The following is a 27,420-nucleotide window of genomic DNA, read 5'->3' on the forward strand; positions in this document are numbered from 1 at the left end:
CACATGTATCTTGCGTTTGTTTACGAGCAATGAAAGGAAAGATACCTACACTTCACATTTATTTCTTTTACCTCAAAACAGCTACATCGTGTGACAGTGGAGCGAAAGAAGAGATGAAGAAAACAAAAAACACTCCGGCGCTAAGCGCCTGCCTCTCCTCTCCTGTGGTTCCGGGGTAGGTAAACTCTACTTTCTCTGAAATCACACGGGATTTTCTTTTTCCATTTAGAAATGATTTAAAATATAACTAGGACTCGTGTGATTCTGGACTTGCCTTCCATGCAGTGACGCTGCTAACAAGCAGAGGGAGGGTCGTTGGCACAGTGGGAAAGAGGAAGCTGAATGATTCCAATCACTAAACAGGTTCTGGGCCTGGCACCAAGGTGTAGGACAAGAAGTTATAGTCTCCTGTGTTTCTCATTCCCAATGGGGCCTGGTTTTGCCCTGGCGGCCTCTGTGAGCTGTCCTGGTCCTGGCTCTGTCGCTTTCCCGTTGGCCTTCAGGTGCTCCACTTGTGGGCAGGGAGGTTGGAGAAGGTGGTCTGTAGTAAGGTCCTTCCTCGCATGCAGTTCTGACACGTATAATGCTGCCCTTTCTGTGGGTCGAGGCTTCTTCAAGTGCTGATGGTTGTCTTACACTGGGGGCTGATAGCGTGCATGTGCTGTGTTCGCAGGTATTTTAGAATGGAGTCTTCCGCAACCCAGTTTCACATAGAGACCCACGAGAACATGTCGGGAGTTTGGTCAATGTGGTACCTCAACCATTTTGACCGTACTATTGTGCTAAATGATGTGTTTGTTTCCAAGGAGACCAAGCACCTTTTGAAGGTACGTATAGGATTTTTATCTAAGTTTTAGCCTATTTTAAGCTTTCTTTAAGTTCAGGTACTATGAAACTAATATTTACAAAAGTTAATATTTACTTACTAATTTTAAAGCAAGTATTTTTCTTTTAACATTTTCAAAATTACTTTTAGGATCTCTCTCTCTTTTTTAACTATTGTTCAGGATGCTCAAAGGGTCCAGGATATATTTTTTACAGATATTCGCTCTTATCATTATTCAGAGATTTTATAATATATAACATACTAAAAAGATTGTATATTTAGTAAAAATAAGCCTCATTCATGATAAAATAGTAGCTCTTTGCAAAACACCCACCTACAAAAATTTCAAGATTACTTTTGTTGAAATTTACAAATGATTGCATGTTAAACATTATTTGAAACCTATCATTTATATGAAAATACTTCAGTTTTTGACCGGGAAATGATTAAGCAAAATTATATTTCTTAAAGTATAGAACAACTTTAATGTCATACTTTATAATGATTTTAATTATAACTAGTGTTAGGAAAGTAATTTCTCTTGCTTCTTTTCTTTTTAGATTCTGAATTTCACTGGCCCTTTATTTCTACCTCCAGGCTGTTGGAATATATTTTCTTTGAAACTTGCTGTTAAAGACATTGCCATAAATCTATTCACCAATGTGTTTTTGACTACAAACATAGGTGCCATTTTTGCAATACCTCTACAGATTTACTCTGCTCCGACCAAGGTATCATTTACAACACTATATAAATATTATAATTTTTGTTATAATTACTATGTCTTTTTATTAACTTACAGTGCTGGGGTTTTATGGACTAAGTTAAGTTCATGTTAAGACTCTCTAAGAAACTGAAGGATATTAGCAGGCCAGTCTTTGATGGTGAATTGTTTAAATGTAGAAATCTTTATTTGAAAAGAGTTACTATTTTTCATAAAGTGATTTGAGATTCTTGAATGAAATAAGGCATCACAAGTAGATCGATCTCATTTTCATTTATTTCTAAAATTCGTTGAGCAAGAAATGTATGTTTGCTGTGGAAAACATATTTGAGCTTTTATTACATACTTGCAATTACTACAACTAAATGAGATGGTTAAATGCTTTATTTAGACTTCTGGTAAGTGACGCTCAGTTGCTTGTAATCTTTGCATTTCTTTAGTGAGCCAAATCTAAAGCTTGAAAGGGTTCACAGTTAAGAAAACGCCTTCTAAAATCTGGATAAATTGTATTTAATTTAGATCTTAAACATGTCTCATTTTTTCTTAATGTTTATTTCTTTTTGTTTAGTTACTGTTATTGCTTCTTTTCGATCCAGGCTATTCGGTATAATGCTGGATTCTGATTTTTCACGATGAGACATTCATGCAACCATCTTTATGATTTTTCTCACTTATTAGCATTGGTGTTTCATAGATAGAAATGCCTCATGTTTAGGGAATAAGCTTAAAGATAGGACTTCTGAAAACTAAGCAAAATGTAAGGTTAATTTCATTCATCCATATTTTGAGCAGGGGAGATTTCTTAGAAATTTTCTTTTTTTGATCCAGAGATGCTTAGAAGGGGAGTGACTGGGAGGGAGCAGGCAGGTTTCAGGTATGTGCGGAAGTAGCAAGTCTGTGTTTTCCCCACCTGTAGGACATGGGACATTCATCTGAATGTCCTGATTAGCTCTTAGGAGATACTATAGATTGGCATACAGTTTCTCAGGGGATTTGAGTACAGGGTTTTTTAAAAACCTACTAAAAATGTCCTGACACTAATTTTTCACCTTTAATTCAGAAGGCAGTTTGGTGGCTTTTAGACCCAAGGGTTGTCATTTTGAGAGACAGTTCAGAGCTCTCATTCAAGGATAAAAGAAGCCAAGAAATCAGTTTCTAGTTATTTGGCTTTTGGTTAAAGGGAAGTTCACTGAGGTGGAGGCCAATGTCTGCTTTGCATTTGAGTGCATTAGGATTTTTATGTTTAGTGCTGTGTTGTAAGTTATTCATATATTACTTTTCAATCTAGGAAGGGAGTCTGGGTTTTGAAGTGATAGCACATTGTGGCATGCATTATTTCATGGGAAAATCAAAAGCAGGTAAGTATTTCGACCTCAGGCTTTTCGTAGAACTCTAGTTGGGGGTTGGATGGGATGTAGTGAGGAAAATTAGCATTTGTGGATGGGATAATTAGTCCTGTAAATGGAATTGCATCATATTCTATTCTTAAAGAGCATGATCCTTAACAGAATGGCATGCAATTGTTAAGAAGCCTCTAAAACACCCAAGGTCCTTGTGTTAATAATACCCTCCTAAGTAGCTCATATTTGTTTTAAGAGTTTTTTCCAAACACATTATTTGGTCATCATAGCAACTTTGTCACCAGGAAAAATTGGAAGATTGTAGTTTTTTTTTTGTTTTTTGTTTTTTTTTTTTTTTAAAGAAAAAGGATTGACTAGGAGTTTTTAGAAATAATTTGGAATTGCATTTGAAGACGAGTTATAGGAGTATAAACCTCTTATGGGGGCGCTTGTCGTTGAGTGAGATTGAATGAAGGCCAGAGTGTTGACGTAGAAGTTGTTTCTAGTTTTGTTCCTGCTGCTTGATTTATTAAAATATTTCATCTAAGGAGAGTACGACAATACAGAGGTTTCTTTGGAGAAGATTCCCACTTTTTCACCGATATGCTCCTTAGCACAGACAAGACAGAACAGATAAGTAGAGAGTGCGAGGTTAACAAGAGACCAGTTTATAAACATAAATACACACTTTCTCTAGACCGAGCCACTGGTCTCCGCCCTCTTTGGAGGATTTATCCATCAGCATTCTGTGTAGTAACCAGAAAGACTCCCTTTACGTGCACACAGTTTAGTCTTTTAGATTTAAAGCTGTTAAAAATGTTCCAACTATAATTTAACTTGTTTCAGGCTGTATTCATGAACCATGTGTCTTTTCTGTTATTACCTTCACATAATTCGATTTAGTTTTGTTTTGTACATGTTCGTTTGATTTGATATATCATTTGCCATGAATTAGAGAGACTTTTATTTAGTAGAGCGATCAGAGGAGAGAGGGGGCATTGATTCACACTACAATCCTGTCACTGAGAAGTTTAACAGTCAGCTTTGGCAGTATTTACTAATCGCATTGTGCTTTCTGTAAATATAAATATTAAATCTTGTCTGACTTTTAGAAAATCCTCATTGGGAAAGGAGCCTCTCTCTGGATCGGTTTACTTGGGATGTGGATTTCGAACTTGCCAATAAATTGTATGAAAGATGGAAGAAATTTAAAAATGGCGATGTCTGCAAGTAGGTCTTCACCTTTCTCCGTTTCTTTTATTCAGCATTGAGGAAACACCATTACATAGTGCTTTGGTGAAATGGCAGTACTGAATTTTCTCTCCAGTCTTTTATTTTGGCAAATTCCAAGCGTCAGAAAAGTTGAAAGTATCATAAGGCGAATGACGAAATATCCTCATCTGGATTCTCCGGTTGTTTGTTCACATCTCATCACATTTGCTTCATTTCTCTCTCTGCATCTGCGTTCGTGTGCACACACTCACATTTTCCTTTTGCTGAGTCATTTGAGTGTAAGCTGTAGGTATCATGATACTTCAACCCTCAGTACTTTATTAGGAAATATTTTGTTTCCTAAGGAGAATATTCTCCTACATATAACTACACTACCATTATGTACCAAACAGACTTAGCATTGATCCAATTTTATTATCTGATATACCATTCGTATTCAGATGCCCCTAGTCGACCCAAAAATATCCATGATAGCTGTCTTTTTCCTTTTTTAAAAATCCTAGGATCCATTCAACGATTACGCATTGCATTCGGTTGTCGCGTTTTCTTAGTTTTTTTAAGACTAGTGTCTCCATCTTCATCTTTCATAATGTTGACGTTCTGGAGTCCTAGCCAGTTGTATTATAAAATGGTCGTCACTCTGGATGTTTTTTCTTTTAATTGCCTCCTCGCATTTACATTCGTGTGAAACATTTTGGGGAAGAGTGCTGCTAATTACTTGGTTTTGTTTCCTTCTCATTGCATCACCTCAGGACGGGCATAAATGTCAATTTGTCCCAACATCGGCATTGCTAAGTTGAATCATTTGACTCTTTTCATTGTACGTGTGCCAGATCTCTCTCCATTGTAGATACATTTTTTTTCTTTTCTAATTTGTAAGCAATATGTGCTATGATGACTTGAGCTCACATAAATTTCCTATTCCCTGGGAAAGTTTCGCCCCATGATTTTAACATCTATTGGTTTATCTTTGCCTGGATCAGTTGTTTGAGATCGATGGCTGCAAAATGGTGATGTTTCTAATTATTCTACTTTTTATATTCTTTTTCAGCATCACTATAGACCCTTTGTCTTTACCACCATTACCATCATTATTATTTTTGATGTTAAATTGTCCCAGATTTGGCTGATGGGAGCCCCTTCAGCTAGCTTGGGTGGGTCCCTTGGATCTGTTCTCATCATTCTTTGAACACTTCTTTACTTGCGAGTACAATAGGATGGTCCAGGATCACCTCTACTTTCTCTTCCCCAGACCCAGAATAAACCATTCCCCCTAACCAGGCCCTTTTGTTCCTTCTAGTGAGCGTGATATAATTGGTAATTTCCTCTTTTATGTGTGTCACCATTGTTTTTTTATAATCATTTCTTACTTTCCGAATTACCCAGGAAGAGTGTTCTCGGAATGACTCGGTTTGCCCACCTGAAGAAATCCAGGGAGGCGGAGCCCTTCGTTTCCTTCCTGCCTCGTTTGACTGCAGAGCCTGGCCTGGTGTTGAACTTCAGCGCCACCGCCCTCAGGAACGTCGTGGTGAGGCCCTTGCGTCTTTTAACCTCTTTTGTCATTGACACTCTGGCTCTTGGGTTTTTTAAGATACGGGAGTCCTTCCACCTTGAGAATATTGTTTCAGAACCAAAACAAATTTAAATTCATTTTAAGTGACACACACATGCTTGCTGTTCGGTGCTTAGTAGGGAGGTATCAGAAGAACAACAGAATAAGGAATAACTCTAAACAGACTCAAAGTGCAAAAATCGAATACGTTTCATGCATTTCTTGTACAATGCAAATTCTTATCAGCTAAGAAGGTAATCAGCTGCAAACAGAACATCTTGACTAACACCGGCTCAAGTAGGAGTTTGTTTCACAAGAAGAAGCTCAAAAGGAGAGACGTTCAGGGCTGGCGAAGTGGCCGTGTGAGGCCATCAGGAATCCAGGCGCTTTCCGTGTGTTCTCTCTCCACCCTGCGTGTGCTCGCGTCCTTCCTCGTGTGAGCTGCTCTCGCTGCGCTGGAGGGGCAGGAAGAAGGGCGAGGGGAAGGAAGCGACGTCAGACCTGCTTTCAAGTCTCATAGGTCTCATTGCCAAAGAACTCTGTTCCATGTGATCAGAGTAACGGTTGTACTTTGTCAGGCCCTCGTGGAGCTTCTTAGGGATGACATTCAAAGTCTGTTTCTTTTCTATGATTTTTTATTTTGAAACAATTTCAACTTAGAGAATAGTTTCAAGAATAGCACCAAGAACTCCCCATTGCCTTTCCAAAGGTTCATCCATTTTTAACAATTGCTTCACTTGCTTGATCACTCCCTCTCTCTTTCTGTACACCATATTTTTATGAGTTATTTGAAGGTGTCAGACATGCCCTCTTACTTCTGACGACTTCAGTATAAACTTCCTAAGAAAAGGAACATCTTATATCCCAGAGTACACATATTCAAAATTATAAAATGCGACATTAGTCATAATAATGTTATCTACACTGTAGTCTGTTCAGACTTTTTCCAGTTATCCCACTGACATGCTTGACAGCAATTCTTTTTCCTGGTTCAGGATCCAGGTCAGGACCTCGCATTGCACAGTCAGGTCTTTCCCATCTCTGCTAATCTTCCTCAGCCTCTCTTTGTCTTTCAAAGACTAGGCCTTTCTGAGATGTGCAGGCCATTCATTTTCTAGAGTGTCCCTCGATTTGATTTGTGTGTTGGTGCCGCGTGATTAGTTTCAAGTTATGCATTTTGTTTGTTTGTTTGTTTGTTTGTTTTGCAGGAGTCTCGCGGAAGCGATGCTGTCTTTCACAGGGTTTTGATTTTCCTTTCCCCTTGTCTAGGTGAAGTACTTTGTGGTGAAGAACCCCTCCTCTTTGCCAGTCTCCTTGCAGCTCCTGCCTCTCTCCTTGTATCCCAAACCCGAAGCTGCGGTGCGCCTGCTCAACAAATGGTAAAGCACCCATCAGTGAAGTCTCTCTGATGGGTGGTTTGGGACATGCTGTTAAGGCTCACAGATACTCTAAGTCCTTCCTGTTCTGCATCCGGAACCCGCAGGTGGAGGCACACAGGGATAACCCATGCACCTGGGCCCCCCGCTTTTGACGCGTGTAACGCTGGGAACTCCCAGTCCCATTTGTTCTGTGGAATTTTCATGTCACTATGTCAAGTTGCCAGCAGAGCGTTTTTCTCCTTGATCAGGGAACCTTTACCATCATGCCTTTTCACAAATACTCCTAAAATTTAGAATCTAAATCATGATGATCTCTAGACACAAGAAAGGAGTTCAGTGTTTTGGTATAGTTTAACCTAGTGGTAAAGAGGATAAGATGATGATACTGTTAGTTCATGTCTGTTATATCTCGTTTTTGGACAACACAGTTTGGCTTAGAATGTTCCCATAGTTTCGCTTAGTAGGATCTACCCTTATCGTAGGGCTTTTCAACTTCAGCGATATTGGCATTTTGGTCCAGATGACTCTGTTCTGTGTTTCAAAGGCTGTTTAGCAGCATCAGTGTCTCCTACCTAATAGACGACAGTTAGACCTCGCCAGCTGTGATGGCCCAAAATGTTGCCAGACATCGCCACATGTCCACTGGACATTTAACTGGGAGATGAAATTACCCTTGATTGAGAGTCAGTTCCTATCAGGTTTCATAGCTATGAACCATTTGGAGAAAAAAAAAAAATTGCTTCATATTTGGAGCTCTTTTCACCATATGTTTCTTTGTATTCTCTGCTGCCAGAGTCACTCATTCAACAATATTTGCCGAGCACTTAGGGTATGCCGCCTCCGATGCGGGGGCTGGACAGTGACAGGAGGGGAGGAACTGTTTGTGTGTCAAATACATGTGCTCACACATAGGAACATATGTGTGTGCATGCACGCATTATTTATTGACTACCTGAATGCAATTTTAAACTTTTTTTTTTTTCTGTACAGGTTTGGCATTGATATGCAGATGATTAACTTCACAACTGGTGAATTCCAGCTCACCCGAGCTTGCCCTTACCAGGTAGGATATTGTCTTTAAACAGAAAAAAAGAATGCTTCCAAACCAGACACAGCACACGGGCCTCACAGATTTATGTTTCAAGTGTCTTTATGTGATATATGTGACTCTCTTATTTTTATGTTCCAGGCGTTAAGTATACATAGCAGATTTTTCCAATTAACTAATGCAGCAGGCATCCATGATTTATGTTAGCCTGTAAATCATTTTAATTTGATGATTTAGATTCATGTGAGTAAAAGAAATAACAATTGAATCAGGGCTATGTAGAAAACCATAAAATTTGGAACCCTAGAATTTAGAATTCTCTTAAGATTCCATGGCCCCATCAAATTTGTTTTAGGGTAAAAGTAAATACATTTTTAAAAGAAAACTTCTTACTAAGTCACCCAATTTCTATGATAGTCACCTCATCTGTAAAAAAAGGATTTCTCTGAAATTCTCAGGCCTCTGGGCACTCATGAGGTTTGGCATAAATACTTAGGAGTAGGAGTAAACATGTCATGTGGTGGGGATGTCTGACTGGGGACTTGGCAGCCTTGTTTCTCAGTTTTCACTCAGTAGTTCTGTAGCTCTTTGTGTGTAGCTGAGTGTTTTCCTTATAGGAATTCTGTGTGTAGATTCTTTCAAAAAGCGGCGCATCTGTTTCAAAACGTACACACGTCGACATGTAAACATCCATATGTATATAACTGTATTTCTAATACAGACACATATTTAAATGGCTTGCCTATTTTCTTCTTTCTCCTCACTTAGCCCCCCAAAAAAGACATACTGTCAGCTCTAGATTACCTTGAATAACAGAGAGACCACAGATAACTTCCAACTAGGAGTTAAAACGAAAGTAATCAAAGCGAGTTTTTAAGTGGATTTTTTGACATAGACACTGTTTTTACAGTAGGAAGCGCATTAACAGCAGACATTTCTGTCTCTTCGTAAGTGGTCTGGGCGGCATTCGCTCGTTTTGGTTAGTGAGACCATACTTCCTGCTTTGTCCCGCTCAGTCTCCTCTCTACCCAACACCCGAGGCTGTTCGAGATAAATTAGTCCAAAACACTGAGACAGTTTGCCCCAGTACTATTGCATCATACGTAATTTGAAATTCCAACAATAATGCCAATTCCTTTTACATAGAACTATTCTATTCAGGTTTGAACAAATGTTTAATGTCTGATGTAACTCATTGAGAAAAAGTTTTTTTTTTTTTTAAATCTAAGATTGAAGATTTTCCCCAAGAATTTAAACATCTTCTCTGATAAAGGGAAGTTATTACCGTTGTGAATTTACCACATTGACAAAAAGAATAGTCAGCATCCATGCCTTTGAGACGTGAAAAAATGTAACTTAAGCTTCTTATTAGAACTCTTTGTCATGTAAAGAAAGGGGCCTATAATTTAATGTCGTTGGTTTGCTTTTGGAATTGTAGCTTCTTTAGCGAAGGGCATGTGGAATTGGACATGCAAGGTTCTGCATCCAAGCTCTTCCATGTTCCAGCCCTCCGACCCTGGACAAATTATTTAACCTAAGCCTCCTCTTTCTCATTCACGATAATGTTCAAAGATTTAGTAAGGTGTATAGAATGCTCAGCATTTTATATACCTTACATCGCAATGCCTGGCATATAAGAACCATTTATTAAGTGATGCTGCTGCTGTTATAATTATTGTTTTAATACTAAAGATGAGCAGCTTTTTATTCAATATTCATATGTCTAAAGCAAGGTTTCCCTCTTTATGGAGTTTACAATTCTAATGAAAATGAATCAACTGCCAGCACTATTGCTTCTTTCAGATAGCATGAGCAATGACAGCAATAACCGAAGGGTAAAACAAATTTAAAAATTAAGAACAGAAAAGAAATATTATTGAACAGATAATGTGATTATAGCTCTAAGGAGTTCATAAGTTGTTTTTAGTGAGAAGGAGCTAGAAAAAACAATGAAAAGAAGGAAAATGATAACGAAATCTTGAGTATTAAGTTTAGACCGCAAGATTTATTCAGAAGTTAGAAATCTTGGAAAGAATAAAGGAGGATGTGAATAAATAAAACTCTTTCTCCTGAGTGGAGAGGCTAAATATAATAAGATGATTTCTGTATAAACATACTAGACATTAAAGAGAATTTAGTGTTGCCGAGCAGCAGGGGGTGGTTTCATGAGATTCATGTAGTATTCGAAACAGAGGCTATTTGGTCTGTTTTCTAAGTGATGTTTTACATGCAAAGCATCTTTGCGTAAACAGCTTCTAGCCCCAACTCATCCAAGCCCAGAAACAAATCATCTTTCCAGCATCCATGTGTGTTGTCCTGTAGCCTCTGCCCGTTCTCAGCTGTGGCTTGGGAATTGTTTATTGATTTGAACTCTCGAGATAAATAAGTTCAATAGGTTGATTGGGGTGGTCGAATCTGGACATAAAAAGAAAAGCCATCATGTTTATACTCTAAAATGCACGTAACGAAGACAGAAGCTTGCTTTACAGGAGTCGTCGAATTGTGCTTGTTAAAATTGCAGGGCACGCATTCCGAGGAATCCAGGTTTGGCAGTCTCCACTTACATTTGCAGCCGTTGGAAATGAAAAGGGTCGGTGTCGTTTTCACGCCAGCTGACTACGGAAAAGTGACCTCACTCATCCTCATCCGGTCAGTGTGGCCTTGTCCCAGAGTCTGGTTTCTTTCTTTCTTTCTTTTTTTTTTTTTCTCGCTTACTTGTCTGTCTAAATTTTATCTCTCAAGAATACATGACCTCTAAAGAGTTGACATGTATGTCTCAAGTCAGGCTTTCAGGGATGAGGCTGTGCCACCTTGGTAGGAAGAGGCAGTGGCTGAGGAGAGAGGCTACCTGAGGTCCCAACACTTACCCGCCCCCTGCCTCAGTTTCCTCCCTTGCACGATAAAGAGTGTGAGCCTGTCTCTCCACGAGCAGCAGTATGTTTCACTGACATCACATCTGCTGCTGTCACAGAGGGCAGAACACACACTCGAATACATACGTACATACGAATACATACACACAAATGCACTCCCACAAGCACGCAGGCACACGTGGACTTCTCTGTCGTAGCCCAGAAAAATAATTGAAGCACTGCTGTATACACTTACATGCTGAAATGTTTGGATGTACACGATTCTCACATTTGTCTGTCTTGTTCTGGAATTCTGTCATGGCCCCAGAGGACAATGGAAAAAGTGCTTAGTTGAGCCCATTGCCTTTTTGTATTCATTTTCCTTTTAAACGAGAATTATTGCCAATGGACTTAATTAAGCAGGCTAATAGTTTTCATTCTTAATTTATTTCATCATTAGGTATTATTTATTGAGAGCTTCTTATAAAAATTTACAGTAAACACATCTATGTTGAAGCTCTGCATTGGTGAGAATCTAACACAAATTTAATTTTTAATAAATGATCCTTTAGTTTTTTAAGCTTTTCTATAGTTGGCAGTGACTTATTCTGGACTTTCTGTAATATATCATGAATTTGTTGTTCTGCAAGTGAACGCTACTAAAAGGAAAATGTATTAAAAGTTCTAAAAAGAGTTTGTTCTAGTAAGCATTTTAACTAAGATTCCTAATGCTCTGTTGATGATGTGTTTTTATTTTAAATCTATTCTCTCTTGAAGAACTAAGGTTGTAGGAAATGTAGATAAAAACTTTACTTCATACCAGGTTAAATTGTCCCAGACTCAAGAAGGAAGTCTAAAGTTTTAGAGAATTTAATTTATTTTTGGTGGTTTCTGTATTGATAGACAATATTTTTCTGCAAACAGTCTGAATCGTCTAACATCACTTAAAGGCTTTTAAATGGTTAAGTGAACGGTTTTTAATCATTCAGATAAAGATGTGAAGATATCTTGTGTATTTTGCATAATTAGAAATGAATTCTGTTTCTGTGGTATTTACATTAATAATGATTTGCTTTCCGTCCAGTCTGCGTCATTTAAACATCATTTCCACTTAACTTTTTTGTCCCAGAAATCACGATTTCAGTTAATGAAAAGGCAAAAGCTAATCTAAATTACTGTTTGACTAGTAAGGACCTGAGTAGAAATGTGTTATTTATGGGATATTTTAAATCTTTGTTTCAGAAGAAACAAGAGGATTTTACTGCTAGAATTATTCCTAAGGCAGAATTTCTTACAGTCACAATTACTGTGAAAACACCTTAGTTTACTGTGTAAATAATTTTTTATCAGTTTGTCTATCTTTGTTAGTTTCTCTGTGGCCCCCCATTTATTTATTCGGTGCTTTTTCTCAGAGGTCGGGTCACCGCCCAGGGGTCCGGTTATTAGAAAAACATGGGTTTACATTCTGGGGCTGAGACTGAAGAGCGATCATGACCGTTCACTCCTACTGGCCGTGGGCAGCTTGCCTTGACTCTTCTGAGCTTGGTAGCTTCCACTTTCCGTGGACCCATTTTTATTCCGAGAAGTGGCAGGAGATGCCACACTACTTACATAGATTTTTTTTCTCCCCTAAAACTTTAAAACTGTTTTTGCTAACTAGTAATATTTAGGTTCAAGCGCACTTTATCTCATGACTGTATGGCGATGCCTTTTTATTTGCCTCTCCGCTCACTACAGGAATAACTTGACCGTCGTCGACATGATCGGTGTGGAAGGGTTCGGGGCGAGAGAGTTGCTGAAAGTGGGCGGAAGGCTTCCTGGAGCGGGAGGTTCGCTGCGATTTAAGGTGCCCGAGTCCACGCTGATGGACTGCCGCCGACGTGAGTTTGTGTTCGTGGTGCTCTGACAGGGCAGGCTTGGCGCTAAAGCCAAGAGCAGAAGGGTTCTGTAAGAAGATTCTTTTGAACTGTGTTGCTAGTCGCTGTGATGGACTTTCACAAAAGCACCCATACACCCTCTTACTCTGTTCACTGGGAGTGAGGATCTCGGAGATGAAGCATGTTTGGTGGCTAATGGTAAATCCAAACAGTTTGGCCTCTGAGAAGAATAAACTTTTAACCTTAACCTTGAATAAAAGAACAAAGAAGAGTTTTTGATTACTTTTGGTACTTTGACATGTCGATTAACTTAAGAAAAATCTCGACTAATTATTGTTATTGCATTCTTATAGTATAAGAGAATCTGTAACTATTCTAGAAATTAGGTAGAAATCATTCTTGGAGCTTATATTGAATTATTATTATTATCATTATTTTACATTTTAGTAATGTGTATCACGATTTGTTGATTCAATACATGTTGTTTCAATATTTATTTTAAATCAGTTTTGCAGTTTGTATATACTACATATCACCTTTCATCCTCACTAGAACTGAAAGACAGCAAGCAAATTTTATCTATTACGAAGAACTTCAAAGTTGAGAATATCGGACCACTTCCTGTAACTGTGACGTCTCTGAAAATTAATGGGTATAATTGCCAAGGTTATGGATTCGAAGTGCTAGATTGTCGTCAGTTTTCCCTGGACCCAAACACGTCACGGGATATCAGCATTGTGTAAGCCCAGAGCTTCAACCTCATTCAAGTGTTGAGATGCATTTAATGTCAGGTGGGGCGGGGGAGGGAATCCTTTGTTCATTGGTAAGACATCTTAAGTTGTTTTTTGTATGTAAGTATTTATCTTGTACAAGTAGGAAGTCGTGCTGCCGCTATGATTATTATGTTTCGTGCCTAAAATTAAGACATGAAAGTTCATGAAGGTGAATCTTTCGTTGTCAGGTTTACTCCAGACTTTACCTCGTCCTGGGTCATTCGTGAGCTAACTCTCGTCACCGCAGCAGACCTAGAGTTTCGCTTCACTCTCAATGTGACCCTCCCTCATCACCTGTTGCCTTTGTGTGCGGATGTGGTTCCCGGACCCAGCTGGGAGGAGTCCTTTTGGAGGCTTACGGTCTTCTTTGTCAGGTAAACTACCACCTTCTCCACTGCTCTTCTCTCTCCCTGAGTAGAGAAGCCGTCTGGGCGAGTTGCATGAATATGTATGTTGCCTGGATATAATCAAAGCGTGTGAAACGAGTGGAATTTATATCGCTTTGAGAACCCTGATATGCATGAAGTAAAGAAAGTGGTAACTGGTAAACTTTAAGAGAATAGTAAACAAATCGTAAGGGATTCATAGGACCTAGAAGTATAATAGACAACTGCGCACCATGCATGTTCATTGGCAGTCAAGGCGAAGGGTATAACTGTTACTCCTATTAGCTCAGTGGTTGTGGCAATTTGAGATTTAGAAGAGTAGAATGACCCATTTAGAGTGATTTTTATCCGGATGGCATCTTCAAAAATAGAAATGTCAGACTTACAAATATATACATTTTTAGAAACTTGGGTTTTTTAACCTTCAAGAAACATCAGAAATTATGATGTGTCATATATCTTAGGGAATTTTAATACCATATCTTTAGTTGTTACCCATCGGCCTTCACCGCTCCTCTGATAAAGCTAGTGTTTTTGCTGCCCGTCACAACCATGCAGTAATGAACCTCGTTGCTTTCCTTCTTAGTCTGTCCCTGTTGGGTGTGATTTTAATAGCCTTCCAACAAGCGCAGTACATACTTATGGAGTTCATGAAAACAAGACAGAGGCAAAGCGCTAGCTCCTCTTCGCAGCCAAACAGCAGTCCGATGGACGTCATCAGCTCCCATTCTCATAAGTAAGAGTCCTCGTGGTGTGGATGTGGGTTCTCACCTTTGCTAGTACGCGTTTCTGGTTTCCTTTTAAGGTAATATAAATTTTGATTTCAAATTCGTCTTTGTAAAATTTTCTTCGAGTCGCTATGTGACAGCCGAAACGTCTTTTATTATAAGATAGACTTCCTGTAAGGACTTAGTTTATTAAACTCACGGAGTTGTAGAGGAAGGAAAGGTGGAACTCCTTAATAGACACAGTACCAATTGCCGCCTCTTTCTCATGGGTTTAGAAACAGAGAGGTAGAGTTCTGTGCGGTGTGGCTTGATGTTAAATGTTTTCCTTCTTGAATTCAGAAGCAACTGCAAGAACTTTCTCGATACCTATGGCCCCTCTGATAAAGGCAGAGGGAAAAGCTGCCTTCCAGTGAACGCTCCGCAAAGCAGGATGCAGAATGCCGCGAAGAGGAGCCCAGCTACCTACGGTCATTCCCAGAAGAAGCACAAGTGCTCAGTCTATTACAGCAAACACAAACCCAGCACATCTGTCGCCAGCAGTGCCAACACTAATACTGAGGAAAAACAGACTTCCTCCCCGGGCAGCCCCCCGTCTGCCCCTAAAGAGAGCCTGTGTGCTGATGTTATGGGTGAGAACTGGATAAACCTCAAATATGCAAGTGGCATGAGTGTCCACCTGCAAAAGAATTTAACCCTTCCCAAAAACTTACTGAATAAAGAGGAAAACACACTGAAAAACACAGTTGTTGTCAATAATACTTCTTCAGAATGTCATGTGAAGGAGGGAATACAGACATGTATGTTTCCTAAGGAAACGGACATTAACATTTCAGAAAACATAGCTGAGCTCAAGGAGCGTGAGCTCAGTGCTCTGAAGACCTCTAAGAAACTACCTGAAAATCATTTGCCAAGAAATTCACCTCAGTACCAGTCAGACTTGGCAGCAATTTCCAAGAAAAATAATGGTAATCTTTTTTATTCTTTTTGATGATTCCTCTCTCTTGTTTGTCTCAGGTCTGTTCTAAATGGAATTTGTTCTCACCTGTGACTTTAGTTTTAACCGTGGATTTTTTAGTTCATGTGCAGAGTTTTAGCAAAGGTGTAAATGTTGAAATAATGGTTTGTAAGACCTAAAGTTTAGAATAAGGCACCAAGTCTTTAGACTATCTTAGTTGAAAAATTTACTTTTTAGTACATATGTTTAGAGGGATGTGAATATCATATTTTGTTTTAAGGAGGATAGGATCTTATTTTCCTAATTATTTTTTATCTTGACTTTCCAGACTATTTGCAAAAGTTTATCAGCCCACAAAGTGTTTCCGAGTGAAAAAAACTTCACAACTTTCTGTATTTAACAGCTGCCAGCATCTCACGTTCCTTGGTCCTGATTCTTTTCTAATTGTGTCCCTTGGTTGAAAGAAGACAAATGTTCCCTTGTAATGAATACAGTTAATGAAAACGTAAGCAAACTAGACTAGGAAGACTCCCTCTGTGTACAATTTTCATTAAGCTTTAATGGATCCCTTTGGCCAATGGCATAAGAGCTTGTGCTTAGTTTTCTTGTCATTTTAATATGCACATTTCTGTTAAAAGTCATATTTTTGTCAGATTTTTTTAAATCTGGAAATAGCAGTTACCATCGATCTTATGTGAAACATCTAACTGTAAAGAACTTAATATTTTTCACTCCTTGATATTGTAGAGAAAGTACAGAAATATCATGGATTGACTAATTCTGACGATGAGCTTTATGCGTTCCGTCAAAAACCCAAACTGAATTTTAAGTGCTCCACAGAAGGATGTCTCTAATTTGAAAGGAAGCTGGAGTACTGCGGCTGGAGCACGTTCGGGGCGCCTGTGTTCTGGGTGCACCTTGCTGCAACCTTGTGGTGCCGTTTCCCGGACAGCAGTGCTCACGCTTGATTGAAGTGGATCCCTGATGGCGGCGGGGTCAGCGCTGCCCCCTGTGTCCTCGCCACCTGGCCTGTCAGCTCACCCTCTGGACAGTGCAGTCAGCCAGGTCTTTGAGTAAAGTCGTACCACAGCTCGTCTGAGGGTGTTTCGTGGTGGGGCGGGCGGGTGCCTAGTGAGTGCTCCATTTCTGTCCCAGACACTCACTGGGGCCCAGACTACAGAATTCTTGTGAAAGATGAAATTATGGGCCGAGTTTGGCTGGGCTTTTCTCTTCTTTTGTCTGTCATTTAGGCCTGAGCCCAGTATTTGACATGGGCTGACTTTACCCAAAGTTGAGATCCTAGTCGTTTGTGGGTGTTGTCCCTGCGGACGTGCCGCTTCTGTGGTCTGTTCTGTCTGTCACACGTCTAGATAAATGTGCCTGCGAATTGCAGTGGCTGTGGCACTGAGCACAGGTAGATGGAAGGGACCTTCTGCTGCGGACCAGCATTGCGGTGCCAGAGCAGGTTGGAGGAAGGATCTGGATTTGTTCTTCAAGATCCTCCTGTCCAACACGGGATAGTTAACGCCTGTAGTCAAGCCTAGATGACCGTGTAGCATAGTAACATTCCAGCAGGTGAGAGTAAGTTTAACGTGGGAGTCCGTACACGTAGGGTCTGCTCACAGCATTGCAGAAGGCAAACCTGCCCAGAATCTGTCTTGCCTGTGCAGGGGACTGGTATGTATGTTCATAATGTTTTGAATGGAAACAAATCTACAAGGAGTTTTTTTTTTTAAACTTTCTTTTTTCTGGCCGAATCAGCAGCACGTTCGGGGTACCGGGGTGACTGCTAATCAGATCAAATAAGAGTTGACGAAAGAGCTTTGGCTCTCCACCCTGCTCATCTTGGCGAATTCGAAGGCGCTGCCTCTCTGTCCTGTATTTCTCGCCACAGCTAGTGTGTGAGCGGGAGGTCGCTCACAGGGGAATCCATTCACGACGTGCACTCTGTTCTGTGTTCTGTTCATGTCATTATTTTAGGAAAATATCAAAGTACACAAATGGCCTGCTGTTGATTTACAATTTAAACATTTTAAGAAATCAAAAATTTTAAAGATAAGAAAGGCCTGGGAAATCTTAAGGGAAATAAATGGTAGTTCGAAGGTAGAATTTGGTGTTTTTTAGTAATATTAAAGGTTTTGGGTTCTGTCAAATTTTAAAGGAAAACAGCATAATAAACCGGCATATGGCGAGCAGGCATATAATTAGCAGAGAATCAAATCAATCCATGATGTATAAAGAATGGTCAAGGATGAGAAAACCTTATATTTAAGAAATTTCTATGTTTTCACTTCTAACATTGAGCATCAGTCCTTTTTTATTATCGTTTTTTAATTGAAAAGTATTTTCCTTTGAGAAAAGCTCGTTGTCTCCATCTTGAGATTTTTTTCTAGAATCTGAAGAAAAACAACTTCAGTCTTGCCAGCTGAGCCCACCTGATGGTCGGGGCCTCTGCTGGGAATGTAATGCTCCCTCAGTGGAAACCAGTCGGTGTGTTTGCCCCGTTCTAGGCCTGTCTCCCGAAGTGCACGAATGTTCCAGAAGCAAGTCTAGTGCTAAGAGTGCCTTGGTGGCCTGTCCCCTCCGAGTACCTGAAGTCACTTTCTTAACTTCCCAGAACTCCCTGAGGCACCCGAAGGACTTGTGCCTTCTCCTTTTTGGAGGCTTCCCTGCCCTCCACCCCCCGAGTGTGACATTGAGTGCAAAGTGTTCCAAATGTGTATTAACATCTCTAGCTACACGCTCCTTGTCGTTGAGAAATGGTATTTTCTGAACAACAAAGAACGTGTGTCATCCTTTCCAACTCCTTTTTGCCTGCCTCCTTCTGAGGGGCCTGTGGTACATCATAAGTTAAAATTCTTGACTGAAGTGAAGTCTGTTGACAGATTCTTCAGGGCTCTGTTTTCACACACTTGTTTTTTGCATCAACCTGTCAAACAACTGTGAAGCAGCTACATTTTTCAAACATGTGTTACATGTTCCAGAGTCTGTTGATCATTCAACCGGAGTGAGGCTTTGTGTGTGTGATGTAAATGATTTTTTGAAATAGGTCTCTTTTCAAATGTTTATAACTAATATTTTTTAATTGTATGATCCGAATAACACAGATTTAGATAGAATTGAGGCTAACGGCAAACTGCTGCTGGTGGCCTCATCACCATGGAAGAGGAAGAGTTAGCAAATTATTTTATTGCTTTCCGCTTATAAGATAATAAATGTTTAAATGTTAATACCCTAATCCTTGAAATTAACAGTGTATGAAAGTTTCTACTGTATTGGATAGATGCCTACATAATTTCTGAAATAGCAATATTTGCAGAAATTTAAAGAAAATAGTCTCACTTACTTACAGATACTAATAACTTGACGTTCTAGTGATTTTCTCAAAATAGACAATATGATTAGATTTGATACAGTCAAACTTTAAGTGGTTGTTCTGGCGAGTTCACTTGTTCTTTGTTCTTCTATTTGTTTTTTATCTTTGTGGCCTCTGAAATAAATGTAAGCAAGTTTATTTCATACTGTGAGCAAGCATGCTAGACGGGATGACATGGTCGACTCTACATTTTAAAATGAAATGTACACTCATGGTATTTCTAAGTTCTTGAATATTGTCATATGAGAATTTCTCAAAGATTTAATGAAGAACTTGTTTTTAGGATTCATTCAATTGTTTGATGTTGGCCCCACAGAAGACATTACTCATTTTCTGAGAGTCTCTGCTTTGCCCCTCTTGTGGGATAGGTTAGTGTTGGGTATTAAATTTTGATCCTTTGTAAGAAACTTTGATGGCTAATACTTTTTAGTGCTGTTCTTGGCCTGCAGGAAACTTAAGGAAATCTATTTTTTTCATTAAGACTCTAGGAAAGTAATGGTACATTTTTTGAGGGGAATATCTGTATTCTGTTTCATGTTCAAGGCGCCTAGAATCCAAAGCAGTGTCTTTGTTTATGATTTCTTTTTCTGTCCCAGACCTGTCTCCCTTACTTTTGGCTTTTTCCTTAGTCCTTCATAGTGCCAGATACACTATCTTCTTCTGTGGATGTTTTAACACCTAGTTTGTGTTATAGAAGAATTAACTCTCCCTCAACATTTTTATAGTTATGTAATATTTATATACTTTTCTGTTAACAAAAGTATGCTTACTTTATATGTGTTACTTTAAAAATGTATGTCTCTTGCTTTGAGTGAGTTTAATTTGTAGCCTCAGAATTTCAGAATCAGAGGGCGTTGACGGCGGGACCAGGCCGGAGCCTCTGCGGAGGGCGGGTCAGGCGTTCATCTCGCCAGCCTGCAGCTTGCCTTGCTGTGCAGTATTTGCATAGTGGTCATCTGAATCTTTCTCAGATTACCAGGGTATCAGGGAATCTCAGATAAAGGAAAAAAAGAGAGAGTTTTGTAGTAGAACACCGAGGCCAGTTCTTGTAGTTGATTTGACTTTATTCGAAGTAAGCAACAGAAGAAGACGTACACTCGTGAATAAAATCATGTGAAAGAAAAATGGAAAAGTCACATTTTCGGATGAGGTTCCTGCCAACACCACGCTTTGCTATGTGATTCACTCATTGCTCATTTTTCAGCATGCAGACCCTACCCACTGGGCAGGGGGGCGTCCACCGTTGGCCGAGTCATGACCAAAACCCAACTCCTCACCCCTCTCTTCCCTCCCCAACTTTTTAGAAAATTGTGGTAAAATATACATAACATGAAATGTACCATTTAAGGACATTCGTACTGTCGTGCAACCGTCACCATCTGGGCCTCCCCGGCTCCCTGGTAACCACCTTTCTGCTTTTCATCTCTCCGAATTTCTAGGTCCCTCAAACGAGTAGAATCACGCAACATTTGTCTTTCTGTGTCTGGCTTATCTCAGCATATTGTCTTTAAGGTCCATCTGTGACGATGCATGTATCAGAAGTTCATTCTTTTTTCCCCTACTAATCATTTTTGAATGTACAATTTAGTAGTGTTACATATATTCACAGCATTGTGCAAGAATAATTTATTTTTAAGGCTGAATAGTAACCTGTGTGTATACTGCGTTTCGTTTATCAGTTCACGCGTCTGTTGGCCTTTGGGTTGTTTCTGCCTTTTGGCTTTTACGAATATTGTCACTATGAATACCAGTGTGCTCGCCTTTTTTTTTTTGACCTCTTTTAAAGACCGTTTTTAGAACTCTTAATATAAGTGCATTTTCACCTGTAAACAAAATAAATTTCTAGAGCATTGTGGTTGTCAAAACCAATCCTTAAGTCTAAATCTCATTAAATTAAATGAGATTGGTATAGAAAAGAGACTTAACTCTGGGGAATGTGAATGGAAATAATCAGCTAGAAATTGAACAATTTTTATTTATTCAAGGGAATAACCAGCAAGTGCCTGTCAAGAATGAAGTAGACAATTGTGAAAATTTGAAAAAGGTTGACACAAAGTCTTGTTCAGAAAAGAAGATTCACAGAGCATCTAAAGAAGACATATGTTCTGAGAAGCAGGACATACCTTCTGTCGAGGTCTGTACTCCCTTTTTTCTTGCCTGTTGGAAAGAACAAAACCCATTTGGGGGGCTTAGCATGCCAAATATCCGTAATAACTGTATATTTCATACTTTTGAAAGAGGGCAGTTTTGCATTCGGATCCACATTGACTATTGGTGAGTTTGATGTGTTAGGAACGTTTTATTTATCTTCTCATTGTATAGGAGATACTAAAATAATTTTTAGTGATGTCAGGTAGCTTTTACTCTTAAGAGAAGCTGTTCTTAGGTAAATGGAGATAACTCCTGGGTAAGATGGTGGAAGAGGACCTCTTCTCTCTGACAGTTACCTAGCAATTGTTTTTATAGCATAATCTTGCAGAGCCTCTAACTCTGCAAGATTATGCTATAAAAACAGATGCTAGGTAACTGTCAGAGAGAAGAGGTCCTAGGAGAGGGCGGCCTTTCTGCCTCGAGTGCATCAGCCCTGGTACAACAGAATCCCCAAAGAGAAAACAAAGCTTGCATGCGGCCCCAGCTAGCTCTTTCCCTTCTCACCAGGATAGGCTACTGAAAAGAGTTTAGAAAGCAGAACTAGGAAAATGGACAGGTGGGGAAGGTATTTGGGAGAATTTTCCTACTTGACAGTGAAAAAAAATAAGCATTTCAACGATGCAAACATGGTGCAGTAAAAATGAAGGAAAGGAGTAGAACATAGAAGACAGATAAAGATCCCAATCTAGAAGGCATATCCAGAGACCTGAAGGAAACTCAGCGAGTACTTCACATTATATAATATATTCAATAAAATAAGCTTTTAAAAGCAAATTAATGTACTGAGAGGTATTATAAAGCTAAGTAAATAAAGACACTACACTACGTAGTCAGTGGCTGAAAATTGAATTGTCGACCTGAAGGAAAGGATTCGAGATAATCAGTGAATGTGATGGAAACACTTTAAAGAGATTGAAACATTTAGAGAAAAAAAATGATGATATGGGGACAAAGATATACCAAAAAAACAATCTAACATAAGAATAATGATTGTCTAGGTAAATGATCCAACAAATGGATCAGAAAAGTATTCAGAGATACCATAGAAGAAAATTTTCCTGATATGAAGGAAGAACTGGACTTAAAGATTAAAAGGGCGCACTGTGCACTCCAAGGAAAAATGATACATAATAATGGACATAGGTGCATTCTGGTTAAATTATTGAACTTAGAGCATAAAGAATTGTGCAGACCAAGGCAGGAAAAATCAAGAAACAGAAACTTGGCCTGCCTCAGAATTCCTAGGAGCATCAAATGCCAGAAAATAGTAGAACAAAATCACAGAGAATGAAAATGTGAATAAGAATATTATGTCCAGTCAAGTTGACACTGAAGTACATGAGCTACAGACATACATCCTTCAACGCAAATGCACTCTTGAGCCTTTCTAGAAAAATTATGTTCATAAAATTTAGCCACCCTTCTGCATCTTCGGAGGCGGTGATGCTTCTGAGCGCGAGGCCCCACTCCCCTGTCGCTGTGGTCCTCAGATTCGAGCCCGCTTGTTTGCACGTGACGACAGCTCTCGCCAGGTTGAGTTGAGAAAGGTGTCCGAGTGACTGCTGACCAGCTCGCTGCTCTTCTTTGACTCCACTTAGAGACTGGTCCTTTATTTGTGTGTGACCCTGAAGGAACAGAAGGCTCAAGGACGTGCTGAGTCGAAAAGCCTCCCTTGGTCCTCAGGTGAACAGGCCGGAACAGGGGAGCAGAGAATGCGCCTCCAGAGTTAGGAGCACACAGGGAACAATACATGAATAAACATGTATGTGTCTAATGGATAACTTTGGACCATGTCTGATCATTTTGTCCGTAATGTGCTGGTTAACATGAAACTTAAGCAATTAGTATCAGATCCTATAGAATAGAGTTTTGCATGTTTTTAAAAATACCTTTCAAACTAAATAAATAAATAAAAATACCTTCAGAATCAGGAAAAAGTTAATACATACTTATTGGGGCCGGGAAATAAAGGAGTATAAAGAAGAAAGCAAAAATCCCATAACTGTTCACTGTAGTAAGTGCATATTGCTTTACTAGATTCTTGAGGCTTCGGACACCCCAGGCATGTAACACACAAGCATCTGAAACCTTTTCTTCTTCTTCCAAGTCATGCGTGCATTACTCACGTGTGTGTTTGAACCTCACGGATTCCTATTCTGATTTCTGGACCAGACTTCTGAACCGAAGGACAAATGAGCCACTCTTTGCCCTTTATGAAATGTGAATCCTAGGGCTCGATAGGAAGAGGGCTCTCTGAGCTCAGGCATTTACTGTGAGGTCCCCAGAGCAGCCATTTTCCTCCCGAGAAGACCTGACACCCTAAGCTCAAGGATCTCGAAGTGTGAGCTCCCAGCCCCATCTCCACCCGCCCCGCCCCCCATCCCCACGCCCTGGCCCTGTCAGATGGTGCCTCTGCTTTAAAGGGGCAGCCTGGTAGAAGAGAAAGTCAGTGTTAGAAGGCTTTAAAGACGTGAGCTCCTTTAACATTTTAAAGGACAGAGAAAGCCTCTTCCTCTTGGGCCTGTTAACAGATCATGTCTGACATTTAAAAGAGGAAAAAGCCTAAATAAAAACATTGATTTTATATATCTATATATATAAAATTATATATCAAAATATTTATATATATAATGTTTATATACACAAACATGTATATTAATATAATTTATAGATATATAATAGATAAAATTGATATACATACAAACATCATTTGTAGATCTATATGAGTATCTCATGCTAAATTAAGTTTTTCAGAACTACATTTAAAAAACACATCAAGCATGTTCTTGCCTTATTTACTTAAAAAGCCTAAACTAGTTTGGAGCATTCTATGGAGATTTGGCTGTTTTCCTAAAGTTCATCTATAAACAAACGAAAACATAAATATACAGATTACTCCTGAGCTGAGTTTTTACATGATTTTTCTTTGGTAGTAATTCATGTGAATTGCACATACCAAATTAACAGGTGAGGGCTGGAGGATTTATTGCTGCTGAAGGTAACAGCAAACTGACCATAAATTGCTAGCAGATGTTTTTCCTTTTTTGCCCCTGAGGAATTTTTATAGGCAACAATTTTTTTTTTTCTTTTTACGGAGGTTGAGAGAGGTAGAGAAAGACGAGAAACAAAAACAGACTCTCAAGAAATGTGTGTCTCAGTTTCCACCAGCGTTGGAACGTTCTGAGTTCGTATGGAGTTGGTCTTCAAACGTTTAGAAAATAATCATGGCAGCCCCACCCCTATCCCGCCTTTTCCAGATTAACTCGGGCAGATTTTCTTACACAAAACCCCTAAGACAATCATGGGGGAGGTTTTTTAAAATGTGTATTTAGTCTGAACTTAACTAAAGATTTTATTTTTTTTTTTCTCTTCAGCAAGAAGATCCTTATAGAAAGAAGAAGTTTCAGGAGAAGAAGGAAGGGAATTTACAAAATCTAAATTGGAATAAAAATCGAACGTGTAGAAAAAACAAGAAAAGGGGTTCTGCTCAGGTCTTGAGGTTTGTTATTTTTACAGTCCCTTTAAAATTTTGATCTAGTTTTACTCCATGATTTTATATTTAGCTATTTAAATCTTATTTTTGTCATGTTAGATACAGAAAATAGAGCATGTAGGAGTGTCTGTCTTTTGAGATAAAAGTATGGTCTTAAAATTAATGTCTTCTGGTTCTGTTCTCATTCATTCATTTATTATTAACAGATTTTTCAGATTTTTACTTCATAAAATGCTAAAAGCTATGGGAGGTTTTAGAGAAAACGCATAAGACATCTCCTATGCCCGGACCTTCATTCTGCCTGTGAAGGGCAGGAGCATTAGTGGAGCGGGCAGCACAGAACACCCCTGGGCACAGGCAGGCACCTGTTCCCAGGTTGACCCTGACGCATCTGGGCTTCTAAAGAAAGAGACTAGTCACCACTCAGGGAGGCCCCCACAGTCAGCGCTGCAGAAGGTGGGTTCTTGCAGCCGCGGGGAGTGAGGTGCTCAGACATGTCCTGGTTGGCTCGCAGCCCCAGCGTGGGTTAGGGGCAGAGGTGGACCTGGAACCAGGCCGCTGTCACTATTCTGTGGCAGCCTGGCTTCCTGGAGACACCGAGTCTCCCTGAGCTCTTATCGTCTTATCAGTAAAATGAAGGAGCTGGAATCCCATATTTCCAGGTTTCCAGAATTCTCTCAGTCTAGTTTTATGTAAATTGCTCAGCGTGATTTTTTTCCTCCAGGTCGGTAGGGTGTATGTTCTGACTCCATCCAGGTCCATCTGTTGGGAGAGTCTCTGAATTCTTAGGTTAGACCTACGGCAGCCAAATATGCTCCTGAGCCGAGAGCCCTCAGCGGACAGTCTCCCCTGCCTCTTCCTGGGGCGTGGATGGAGGTGCCTTTTGCACTGACACTGTCCCCTTCCAGGGCCCCAGTTTAGGAGACTTAGTCCCGGCTCCTTGACTCCTGTACGCTGCCGTCCGGGTGTTTAGAGCCTGTTTCCTCCCGCCAAGTAATCCCTCCATCCTCACCAGTCTGCCTTTTTCTTCCTCTGAGTCGTGACATCTGGAGGGTTCTCTTCCTGGTGCGCTCAGCTGGGTATTTAGCTGTGTTCCATCCAGGTGTTCTCTGGTGGCTCCCGGTTTGTGTGGGGACAGTTCCACCTTGCTGCATGTACACTCGTTGGAAGGAAACCCCGAGCAGCCCGCATTGTGGCAAAGCCTGCCGATGGGAAGCCTGTGGGTGCCGTTCACAGCGTCTGTCCCTAGGTCCCCAGGCGGTGGCAATCTGGAGTTCACACCCCGGGACTCAGCACTATAATGCGCCCCCCAGCAGTTGGCTCAGGCATTCCGAGCAGGTCAGGCAGCTCCAAAGGGGGGGGGATTCATGTCCAGTTCAGCCCCCAGCTCGTGGGCTGCAATCAGGAAAATGCAGAGATGAAAAAAAAGAACTATGCTTACGGTTATCTTGTTAATACTGAGTATTGGTTGTTGATTGGTAATTATCCTTATTTTGGCCAAAATTACTCAGGCTAAATTATTTGAATGTGGCGACGCGGTATCCTATAGAAAGGAAGGTTAACCCTTGTATTTTACGTGTATTTTCATAAAAACTTGATTGACTCATGTGGTCACTCTAAAGTTTCATATTTTCCTGATATGAACCTGAGTGGAATTCCAACAATTCAATGTTACAGTATAATTTTAAAAGCAGATTTCTGACATGCTGAAGAAAAGAGTTCTTAAAATGCGGTTTTCAGGTAGCTGGTAGCATATCAGGATGTTTTAGGAACATGACGCTTAAGAAGTAGGAGGCTGTGGGATTGTGTTTCCTTGGCCCTCGCTCCAGCTCTTCGCCTGAGCCGTCGGAGACCGGCAATATCGTGTGCTGCATCTCCCTTGGTTGATCTCACAGGTTGCAAAGACCTTGTCAGCTTACAGTCCCTTTATTTTTTATTTTTTTATGCCTACAACGCCTGGTCTTCCTAGGTGGTCTCCCATCCAGGTACTAACCAGGTCCAACCCTGCTTTTCGCTTCCGAGATCAGACGGGATCGGGCGTGTTCAGGGTGGCGTGGCCGTAGACGACATGCTTGCTCTTCTTAACTGCAGTCTTACAAACCGAACGCGAGGACTGAAATCGGGCTGTGTGCAATAATCATCTAGGTATCCCATAGCTTTCTGCCCGCCTTTCTGTGCCACATTTACAAAATCGTGGGACAGTTCTTCCCTCAAGGAGGTCACGGTCTAGTAAGAGAGAGATCGTTACTGGACGGTGGGCTCTTTGGGGGAAGAGCTTTATTCTTTGTAGACGCAGCACCTTTGCTGACGAGTGAATGAGAAGAGGCTTAAGCAAACACGGGGCACCTTCCCCCAGGTTCACCTGTCGAGGATCATATTTTACACTAAACCAAAGGAGAAAGGCCAGGCGTCTTGTGTTCTGGTCCTGGACCTGCCACTTGCCAATTGACCCTGAGCGACTCACTTAACCCTGTGGAGTTTTACTCCTCTCACCATAAAACACGAAAATAGAATAAGTGAACTGCAGATTAATCCTAGTTCTAAAAGAGCACGGTCTTTTTTTTTTAGGTATCACTCCTTTCCTCACCATCTTCTCCCATCAGACCCAAAGAGAAGTAGTCTCAAGTTGTTCCAGATTTATATTTTTACCTCTAATAAGTCTCTTGGAAAGCGATATGTATGTAGATGCCTGATAACATGCGGATGTGATTTTTTTTGTGTGGCTCT

The 27,420-nt window shown here is 40.1% G+C and overlaps 1 protein-coding gene and 1 pseudogene across 2 annotated transcripts in view; one reads left to right on the forward strand and one right to left on the reverse strand.

Moving 5' to 3' along the window:
- Positions 1 to 27,420, forward strand: part of TMEM131L (transmembrane 131 like) — a 132,358-nt gene that overhangs the window by 94,988 nt on the left and 9,950 nt on the right. Inside the window, exons 12-27 of one of the 2 annotated variants that reach the window (XM_016144603.2) lie at positions 82 to 175; positions 674 to 827; positions 1,387 to 1,557; positions 2,839 to 2,908; positions 4,003 to 4,120; positions 5,510 to 5,651; positions 6,945 to 7,054; positions 8,045 to 8,117; positions 10,624 to 10,751; positions 12,692 to 12,834; positions 13,384 to 13,570; positions 13,793 to 13,978; positions 14,577 to 14,726; positions 15,058 to 15,683; positions 21,035 to 21,183; positions 24,575 to 24,699. In XM_016144603.2, coding sequence (XP_016000089.2) covers positions 82 to 175; positions 674 to 827; positions 1,387 to 1,557; positions 2,839 to 2,908; positions 4,003 to 4,120; positions 5,510 to 5,651; positions 6,945 to 7,054; positions 8,045 to 8,117; positions 10,624 to 10,751; positions 12,692 to 12,834; positions 13,384 to 13,570; positions 13,793 to 13,978; positions 14,577 to 14,726; positions 15,058 to 15,683; positions 21,035 to 21,183; positions 24,575 to 24,699 — 2,626 coding nt within the window. The remainder of the gene's footprint in view (positions 1 to 81; positions 176 to 673; positions 828 to 1,386; positions 1,558 to 2,838; positions 2,909 to 4,002; positions 4,121 to 5,509; positions 5,652 to 6,944; positions 7,055 to 8,044; positions 8,118 to 10,623; positions 10,752 to 12,691; positions 12,835 to 13,383; positions 13,571 to 13,792; positions 13,979 to 14,576; positions 14,727 to 15,057; positions 15,684 to 21,034; positions 21,184 to 24,574; positions 24,700 to 27,420) is intronic. The other variant, XM_016144604.2, reaches the window with a different exon arrangement.
- LOC118612653 lies at positions 26,638 to 26,758 on the reverse strand (annotated as a pseudogene).

Source organism: Rousettus aegyptiacus, unplaced genomic scaffold, assembly GCF_014176215.1.
Source record: "Rousettus aegyptiacus isolate mRouAeg1 unplaced genomic scaffold, mRouAeg1.p scaffold_m13_p_16, whole genome shotgun sequence".
In the NCBI taxonomy this organism is placed as follows: domain Eukaryota; kingdom Metazoa; phylum Chordata; class Mammalia; order Chiroptera; family Pteropodidae; genus Rousettus; species Rousettus aegyptiacus.